Genomic DNA, 9,901 nt, shown 5'->3' on the forward strand with positions numbered 1-9,901 from the left:
TCTCAATTCCGCCCCAGTATTTAGTGTGCGAGCAAATTTGAATTGCGGGGGTCCTGAAGTCTGTTGTAAAGTTGCAAGGAGCGATGGTGACGATGACAATGACAGGGGCTGCCTTGGGAGGGTGCACGGCGAAAATTACTGCGCAGAGCAGCTTCTGGGGCGAAAGGCAGCGCTCTGTCAAGGTCTCCGCCACCACGAGGTGTGAGTCTGTTACAATTTTGGAGCATCTCCCCATTTCATTGTCTTCTTCAATTTTGAGAGGTGTTCCGTTGCCTCGTGCCATAGTGTTTTTGGCTCAATCGCTTCCGTAGATGTTATCTATGGCCTCTCCGGATCGCTCTAGTGAAACATCTCGTATGAAGTTGTGCTTTGTAGTTTTTCGTAGCAAATATATATGCATTTGTACTATTGAGCTTTTTTTGAGATTGCGACATCTCAGCTCCGACAGTTTGCTTGTGCGTATGTTATTTAGTTTGTGTCTTTATCTTGATGTCTCACTTGTGTAGTGTGACCCAAACTGAGATGCTGATGGTTCGAATTTGTTCTGATATATTTCTTTTTTTCCCCATGAGTGCAGTGGAAGGGCGGCGATGCCAGCAATTGAGGCAACTCACCGTGTTGATAAGTTCTCAAAGAATGACATCATCGTTTCGCCCTCTATCCTATCAGCTAACTTCGCCAAGTTGGGAGAGCAGGTACAGTAGCCTAGTTTGCAAGTCATTTGAATCTTACGTCTTCGCTATTCTCATGCTTCTTGTTTTTGATCATATCACATTCTAGGGATAGAGAACCCTGCTGCCGAAATTTTGCTTGGGGCCAACAAACAGTCATCAATTCTATCCTGACATTTGGGAGTCTCTCTGCTGTCCCAGCTCTGAAACATCGGCATAATGCTGAATTCATGAACCAGTCGTAGAATGGGAAGCCTTTTTGATACTCATGTACAGATTGTCCTCCACACAACCTTGTCTATCAGTTTTTTCTTTTTTTTTTCTTTTATTTATTTATTTATCTTTTTCTGGACCGTTTGTGTTTCAGTCATGCTCAAACTTTTTCTGGAAGAAGACTTCAATCTTGGATCAACCTGTTCAGTAATTTTGAGAGCAAAGCATGCTGTGTTACTCCCTAACCTATCTGAATGAGTAATTGATTGACTTTTTATTCACTAGTATATGCGATTGTTCTTTGACAGATCAAGGCTGTGGAAAACGCCGGATGCGACTGGATCCACGTTGACGTGATGGACGGGCGCTTCGTACCCAACATCACAATTGGCCCTCTTGTTGTGGACGCTATTCGTCCCGTCACCGACTTACCTCTTGACGTCCACCTGGTCAGTAGCATTAATTGCTGTCCTGGAAACTCAATATGAATTATTCATCATACTTGGTTATAATATTCTACTTTCTGGACTAAATTTATAACGGTTGCTGCTAAAATTCGGTCTTATTCTGAAACTCCGACGCGATACAGTTAATCATGTTCCCATTCCGGGATTTGCAGGATTAGGTAGCTAGTTGAAACACACTCTTGTCTATTGCTTAAGTGTGTTTGACTGGTTGAATGATTTGATTGCTTTTCCCTCTTCATCGGCTAGGTTAGTAAACCATTGGACAACGATAGCTATGGAATGATGCGTGACTGTTTCACTGATGCTGTTCGTGTGCTTCAGATGATTGTTGAACCGGAGCAGCGTGTCCCAGACTTCATCAAGGCTGGTGCTGACATAGTTTCCGTGCACTGCGAGAACGCTTCAACTATTCACTTGCATCGCACCATCAACCAGGTTAAGATTTACTTAACTTGGATTTTTTTTTTCGTCTGATGATTGTCTGTATGTGTGTGTGCGCGCGCCCGCGCTAAGTAGAGATGCTGAAAATCATTTTTCCGGGCTGTCTCTTCATTTCACGGCATCTTTTTATGACCATAAGAATGTGATGTTTTAATGATTGGGATTATATCATTCGTACAGATCAAAAGTTTGGGAGCTAAGGCCGGAGTGGTGCTGAACCCTGGAACATCTCTGTCTCAAATTGAATACGTTCTAGATTGTAAGCAACTCCGATCACAACCTTGTCACAGTATAAGAGTCGCTTCTGATCAATTCACTGACTCCATAGTTCAGACTCATTATTTTTCTGGTTCTGATAAATTGGGACGCGAATGAGCAGGTGTGGATTTGATCTTGATCATGTCTGTCAACCCTGGATTTGGTGGACAGAGCTTCATCGAAACCCAAGTAAAGAAGATCGCCGACCTCAGGAAGTTGTGCGCTGAGAAGGTAAATGTAGTGCACTAATTTGACGGTAGCTCACAGAAGCTCTCACGTTTCTTTCACAGTTGTGAGTAGAACAGTCACTTGACACAATGTGATGGTTCGTGGTGTGATTCAGGGTGTGAACCCATGGATCGAGGTGGACGGTGGCGTTACCCCAAAGAATGCTTACAAGGTAATTTACTTGCTCATGGTTTCACTCAGCACTTCTCCAGTTCATCTTCTGCTCCAGATTTTCGTGTATTTTGTTTTTTCATTACTTGGTTCTTTCTCAACGGATTTATATAAGGACGCAGATTTCGATTGTATAATTACTTTTTGACCCTTCCCTTCAGGTTATTGAGGCTGGAGCCAACGCCCTGGTAGCGGGATCCGCAGTCTTTGGAGCTAAGGACTACGCTGAGGGTACGTAGCCACTGCAAATTCAGTTTTAACTAGATTCTTATTTCTCTACTGCACAATTGCACACCTTTCTGGTGATGCAGTTATCAAAGCAACTAACGAAACATTGCGTTGTTGCCAACTCTACAGCTATTAGCGGAATCAAGGCGAGCAAGAGGCCCCAGGAGGCTCCCGTGGCAGCTTAAATTGAATCAATCAAGTCGGCAACGCGTCTTAACATGAACAGGAGGTTTAGTTTTTTGTACTGGCAGATTCCCGCGCTAGGATGAATTGGCCGACCTGGAGTTTTGTACCATTTAGATTCTGCAGCCAAGGTCTAGACACCGTTGGCTTGTTGAGGGAATTCGGTGTAAGATTATTGTCTCTCCTAATATAGATCAATCTCTTTCTCTCTCTCCTCTCCCAGCTAAATCTGTAACTTTTCCATTCTTAATCATTTGATTTTTCAACGTGAGAGTTTTCCAGTGCTGCTGCATTCGTTTTGTATGATACATGTGACTTTCTTTGACCCACTTTTGTTTTGGCCTATCTCATAGCTGATGTTGTGTGAATTGAACATGTTGAAGCTTCAGTTTGTTTGCTTTCGAATGGGAAACTGGCCGTTCAGGTAAGCTTTACAGAATGAACGACTCTCCTTATTTGCTTATGTTAGCTAATTAGATAAAAAAACGCTGGAGGATTAGCGTCCATAGATTGGTGAAGTATGAATCAAAATACCAACAATATTTTTCGGCTTGGCATGCTTCTTCTCACATTTACGAATTTATGTCAGAGCCGATCACAACTCTTTGTCAGAACAACTCCCATTTTAGAAACATTTGATGAATGTCATCCTGACCTTGACCTTGACCTCAGGGGAGTGCGTAGTGGCATATTCCTCTTATAGAATGTCAAATGTATACTTCCAAATGAAGGACTAAATGTGATCTTTCATTATCCACATATTTGTTGAACATACACCGGCAAAATATGGTTATCACATAAAACGTAAAATCATCCAGATATGGCTAGAAAGAAAATGCCCTCGTATTCACAACACTGAACATTTGTTTGAAATGGGTATCCAATTTAAGAATTTGGCATAATCACATGTTTCAGTGCCCTCAGCCATCAGTATGAAAATACAAACCTCTTCATACAACCTGTTACTTCTAATTGTGAAGAGTGGTTTTTTCACTCACAATGCAATGTGTAAAACAACACTAAGTTAATTACTTAATAAACACGTATGAAGTAAAATATAATTAAAATAACAGTAAATGCAAAATCGTTTTAAAGATGACTCGCTGGTATTTGTGCCAAATATGAATGGGAATATCGCTTTAAATGGATTCGATAATTAAAAGTAAATGAAATTTATTAGATGAAATATAAACCAAAATTCAAACCAAATTTCCTTTTGAAGTGTACAAAAACATAGTAATTTGACAATATGAAAAATATAATGATAATAATTAATTAGTTTTAAAAATTAAAAAATTAAAAATGCGAGAAAAAAAATACTGGATTAGAAAGAAGACAAGATACAGACAAGGAACAAAAAAATAGCACATAACAGACAGAAAAACCAATTGGAGTGCTAAACAAATAAGACACAAATATATTTAAATTAAAAAAACATAAATTAATTCTTGAAATAAATAGCACTAACGACCTCTGCAGGCATATTTTTAACAAATTACTTCTTATAACTAAAACTTTAAAATGTTAATGCAAAGGAGTATTAAAATAATGTGGGCTAACATTGTAACATATTGTACACCTGCAGTACTCAAAGTTTGGAATCTAGATTTTTAATAATTCATGAAACAGTAAGGTTTAGTTTTAGCATATTGATGGATTTAAATCACAATTAGACGGATGATTATTATTAACATTAATTTATTCCTAACACCTTTGCAAGAGAGGCATCTCTGAGGATTAAAAACCAGTGATTTTCTGAGGGACATAGCTTGAAGATCTGTTACAAAACCAGAATACAATCGCTCGGCAGGAGCAACTCCAACGAGATGGGCAGAGCCACAAACAGAAACCTGCTCAAAAATAGAAGCGCAGACGAATAACCAATCCGTGTTGCCACTGTGTGCACAACAATACACTAGCAAACTAAAAGCACTCTACTGTTGAATGTATGCGCACCACTAATTCAACGAAAAAATGAGACAAATGAATAAGGCAAGTGTCATCATTCGCTTTCCTCATCATCGCTATCACCAAATAATGACTTCTTTAGTGCACTAGATCTATTCGTGTTTTTCCAATCTGGAAGAGACAAGAACGGTTGCTGGGAAGAATTAGCCTTGTCAGTAAGTCCCGAATCAGCAGCTGATTCTGATTCAATCGGAGGCTCTGTGGACAAGTCATTGAAGTCATCAAATAGCCGCTGTCGAACCATACTGTTACTAGAAACCAACTTGGGCCCACAAAGTGGAGAGCTTGGATTTGTACTAAGTTTTGCAGCTCCGTTTCTAGGTGTGCCTGGAACTTCCTTCGACGGAAAAGAACTAGTGTTTTCATTGATATCATCATCATTATCGTCATCATCGAACAGACTACCTTGAAATGAAATCGAACGTTGTGGTATCCGCCCAGGTGGCACTTTTGATGCCTGTAATCTTGAAGTCGTCTCCCCCTTGTTCTTGCTGATGATACCTCTATTATCCTTCAGGTTAGGCTTCATTGGTGAAAACCTACTTGGAATAGAAGTTTTAGGAGAAAGTGTTTTTCTACCCTCATCTGCAGCTTCTGGCGTCGGTGGAGCTTCTTTAATCGCGGGATCTTCGCTTCTTTGCATTGACTGCGACCTCGATTGCCGAGCTTGAATCGCTGCTCTCAACCCTTGAAATAAACTGTCTGGAAGAGTTGGCATTGGAAGGTCGTCAGCAAATGCTGGAGGCCCAGACTGTGGAGCAGGTGAAGCAGATTGGGGCTTATTTTCTTCCGTGCGTAAGTTAAGCGGGAGGCTGGACCTAGTGATATTCTGGATCTTCAAAGTGCCGATTTTGTCGGTCCTTGGACTTATTCCATGAGTGGGGTCTCGATCTTTAGGAAATCCGTCAAATGGACCGTGTGCAGCTGGGGTATGACTCAGTTTCAAAGGCGAAAGGTTTTGTGGGCTCATAGAACCAGTAACATCGGCATTATCATTCCTGTCCAGTTGGGGTAGCACCTGGAAACAAAAACATCGTGTTCAAACCCTTCCTAGCTCTGCTAATTCAAAGGACTACCACAAAATACCATTCGAACAATCCAAAAACAACATGCAAATTTTGCTTAATACTATAATCACAGAAGAAAAAAGAAAAAGAAAGAAAAAGAAAGAAAGAAAAAAGGCACGAAGACGGTGCTTTAATTCCTCACAAAATTTGCAGCGACACACTAACCATTCATGCAATACATGTATCCGTGTTACAACAGTAGAACGTGCGTAGAGTACGTACTTTAAGCGGAGGAGGCCGTAGCAAAATTGTTCTGTTCACTTGTGCTGGAGCCTGTGAAGCTAACAGTTGATCCTGATGCTGTTCGTTGTACTCCGCAGATGTCTCTTCCTTCTTTGGGGATAAATCTCCGTCCAACTTAACCTCTCCTGGTTCAGATCTTGTCCTGCCAATAAACTTCACATTGTCTAGGTTAAGCAGAGCCTCCTGTGCCCGAAAACAGTTCTTTTCTTGCACGCAAATTAAAATCGCAATAACATTAAAATGGACAATAGAACAGTTTGAACAGCAACAGCCTTAAAAATTCAGCACTATTGCACAGGTTATGACTGAAAAACGTCTTACAATAAACAATTCCTTAACAAAGGGAAGCCAAACATTCCATAGAAATAGTTGTAGCACATAACCCACATCATAAGACAGCCAATGAGAGTCATTTATACCTAGGAGTATCGCTGTCTGTTTCTTGTGTTGAACTAATAATGTGTTGAACTAATGTTGAAGCGTTATCCACGTCGCTGTGCTGCTCATGCGCATTCTCCAGGTTTAGTATGATACCTCCATCATCTGATTGATTAAATTCACGTCAAAGATCACTCTGACATATATTGCTTCAAGTTTCGAGTTCCAAAGACAACTTAAAAGAGTTGGAAAAGTTCACTAACATCACGATAACTCTATTAAGGTTATTCATCATAGAAATGTATGTGGAACAAGAGAAACCATCGTTAAAAAAGTGTTACTAAATAAATAAAATGATCCCAACGATCAGATGGAAAGCTCAATGCAAGCAGTAACTGAAATTTCCTGAGCAAAACCAGAGTCTACGTACATGGGAATGATGGTCCGCGCAGAGCAGCTTCCAACATTGCCTTAAAATCCAGAGCAGCGGAGACTGCGGGCTCTAGAACACCTCCCTGATTATTGAAGGGTGCCTCATGTCAAAGTGTGATAACATGAACTTGCTTTGCAAAATAGACAACTCGTTTCTAGTAACTCCAACTGCAATCGATTGAGAATGGACCTGATGGCCTGATGTCTCGCTTTCAGATGCAGACCACTCCCCGTCCAACCAGGGGCGTCCACCCACCATTTCTTCAGCCAATTTAGCTTCATCTCTATCAGTGTCACTACCACTTTCAACAGCCTCTGAGCTTGGGGCTCTTGCATTCACCTCAGGGATTTTGAAATCTGTTAAAAGAGAAACTTCAGTACAGACTTTCAGGTGAGAGACATCAATAAGACAACAAGAGCCTGTCCGAGGACAATACGTCACTTCAAAGATGAAGAAGTGTCATTGCATTCTTCGTGCACTCTCGACAAAACACATGTTTGAAAATCTTCCCAAATCCAATCGACAGTTACAAATAGACGATACAGATCATAGAATGAATCTCTAGCTGAAATAGATGATAAAGTCGACGAACCATGCAATTGTTTAGTATCACACTATGAACTAGACATGAATAACAAAGAATAGTATGAACAAAAACTAGGCAAAAATATTTACCTGCAAGGCCACAATGGCTGTCCCTTGTGAATTCCTCCGTTCCAATAACGTGGGGTAGCTTCATTGATGGCCTATTTTGAACACCCTACAACCAGATAATTCAATTCAAATCGATTCGTTTCCAAACGTTCCTTTGTGTGCAAAACTGAGGAGCGACAAAAGAAAAAAATCCACCTTGCTTATAACCTAAAGTGGTTATTCATGATCTATTCGGTGCACTCAATTCAACCACATGCAAGATGCTAAACACCTGACTTATTGGTCTTGATTTCACATTCAAGGATTGCAGATCGATCTTGTTGGATCTAAACCCTTCAAATGCACCCCAAGCTGCCAAGACTGCTTCCTTGTAACGTGGTATTATCTGAGAGTCGTAGCCCTCAACGCGAGACAGTTTGGGTGGTTGTTCCATCTTCTCAACAAAAACCTCATCCACTTCGTCAACACGCTGTAAAAACATATTATTGTCACAAATCAATAAAACAGAAGCAATAAAGAAGTTCTGTATTTGCAGATTCTCCAGTAGGAAACTTAGCTGCACGAGGTACACATATGGTAAAACCTACTGCAAAAGATGAATTAAATTCAAAGACTTACATTTTCAATGAATTGAGTGGCCGATAGATCTCGCAATCTGTTCAAACTATTTTTTAGATGCAGCTCTACATTACCAGTTTCTGCTCCCAAGAGATGCACCTCTGCCGCAACTTTCCTCGTTCTCTCCTTCAAACGCTCGGCAAAACCCTCCAGCCACTCTTGTAGCTATTAGATAAAACCCAACAAAACCATTACGTCAATCCACGTAGTTCCAAACCAAAGAACTTTGACACTCCATGATAAATCATGCCAAGAAGGGTAGATTTAGAAAAAAACTAGAGGAGAGCCCAGACCTGCACATCAGAGCGAAGCGACCATCCAGCACGGGAGGCTTCGGAGAAAACAGTGAGAAGACCATCTTTGTCCATCTTGGTTTACACAAAAGCACAAGGTTCTGACACCCACTTCACTCCTGCAAGAAGACAACAATAATTTACACTCACGCCCTCCTTCATGTCCGACAAATTCATGTCATACATGGTTCTGGTTCAACACACACATCCCAGCTTCACTAGAAACGTAAGCAAATAATTCACCTACACGCAATAACAACCAGGATTGTGACGTTCCCTCAACTCAGTGCTCGGTTAGAACTTCTATCCTTGGTACAAAATTCCTCTTGGTTCTCATGAACTTTAGTTACTGCAATGCCAGCTAATTTTAATAAACTAGGCCACATAATCGGCAAGCGAGTAACAGTGCTTCTCTTCGAGAGGTTCAGTCATAAAGGTTACAACATACAGTAACACTAGGGAAATAGCTGGATTATGAACAAACGTATTACACAAAATTAGTCCGTGACTCGAGAGTACTGAAAGGAGTAGATGACAAAAGCTAGACAGGAAGGTCCAACATGGCACTTGAGGCCCAATGGCACAGCTGAAGTACTCAAAGTGTAAGAGGAGATGTAGCATATCTAGTGAATCTCGTACATCAAGATTTCGATATTCAATTCTTGAGAACTTTTACATTACTTACCATTTAATACTCCACTGACAACCATCCAAAACACATATAAACTCCATTACTCTGCTACAAATAGCCACTGAACCAATGACATGTGTGGATTGGACAGATACTACTCTCACCACGAATCATTAAAGCATAGCACATTTTGCATTACTACAAGGATCACAGAGAGTAGACACTTACAATTTCTAAGAGAGCATCAATCGTTCCCTTTCCCTCTGCACAACTTAAGTCTCAAACAATCTCTCAGCTCCTCACAACCAAATCAAATCCGAACAAATCATCGTTCTTCACTCCGTTCCTGGATGCTTCCAGCGGGTCAAAATGAGTTCACAACCACCAGCCACGATTGCCAACACCAATACCTCAATCCGTCCTACCAATACCTCAACACTAGAAGCACAGGCTCAAAATCCTCCCCCCTTAATCCACTCTACCCCGTATCCGAAACCTAAGTTACAGAGTCCATCGACGCGAGCAGACCAGAGGCCACAAAAGCGCGAGAGTAGAGATGGAATTTGTAGATTCAGGATCAATGCGAAGAGCTTCTTCAACTTACGGAGATGGCGATGCACACGGCTTCAGCGATCGAGTGCGGAATCCAGTGCGCGTGGCTATGGCGCCTGGATCAAAGACGATTCTGCGGCGAATCCATTCTGTGAGTCCAAATTGCATGTGCCGAATCAGAGGGGGTCAAGCGGAGTGCTCCAC

General features: G+C 41.2%; 2 protein-coding genes across 4 annotated transcripts; one reads left to right on the forward strand and one right to left on the reverse strand.

Annotated features, from left to right (window-relative positions):
• Window positions 1-3,131, forward strand: LOC112284833 (ribulose-phosphate 3-epimerase, chloroplastic). The gene is made up of 9 exons (XM_024525121.3): window positions 1-199; window positions 578-695; window positions 1,193-1,333; window positions 1,673-1,786; window positions 1,973-2,051; window positions 2,172-2,281; window positions 2,394-2,450; window positions 2,611-2,680; window positions 2,807-3,131. The coding sequence occupies exons 1-9, from the start codon at window positions 84-86 to the stop codon at window positions 2,860-2,862; spliced, it is 861 nt and encodes a 286-aa protein (XP_024380889.1). The 5' UTR covers window positions 1-83; the 3' UTR covers window positions 2,863-3,131.
• A 1,460-nt stretch (window positions 3,132-4,591) lies between these two features.
• Window positions 4,592-9,901, reverse strand: LOC112284832 (uncharacterized). 3 transcript variants are annotated; one of them, XM_024525119.3, is made up of 11 exons: window positions 9,750-9,887; window positions 9,374-9,491; window positions 8,515-8,633; window positions 8,222-8,386; window positions 7,875-8,072; window positions 7,625-7,709; window positions 7,139-7,305; window positions 6,947-7,031; window positions 6,558-6,681; window positions 6,118-6,280; window positions 4,592-5,846 (listed from the first exon to the last, which is right to left on the reverse strand). In XM_024525119.3, the coding sequence occupies exons 3-11, from the start codon at window positions 8,587-8,589 to the stop codon at window positions 4,863-4,865; spliced, it is 2,046 nt and encodes a 681-aa protein (XP_024380887.1). In that variant the 5' UTR covers window positions 8,590-8,633; window positions 9,374-9,491; window positions 9,750-9,887; the 3' UTR covers window positions 4,592-4,862. The 3 variants fall into 3 exon arrangements, with proteins under 3 accessions (XP_024380887.1, XP_024380885.1, XP_024380886.1); XM_024525117.3 differs by lacking the exon at window positions 9,374-9,491 and having other exon boundaries at window positions 9,750-9,901; XM_024525118.3 differs by lacking the exon at window positions 9,750-9,887 and having other exon boundaries at window positions 9,374-9,698.

This window comes from Physcomitrium patens, chromosome 7 (assembly GCF_059467195.1).
Source record: "Physcomitrium patens ecotype Gransden chromosome 7, ASM5946719v1, whole genome shotgun sequence".
Lineage (NCBI taxonomy): Eukaryota > Viridiplantae > Streptophyta > Bryopsida > Funariales > Funariaceae > Physcomitrium > Physcomitrium patens.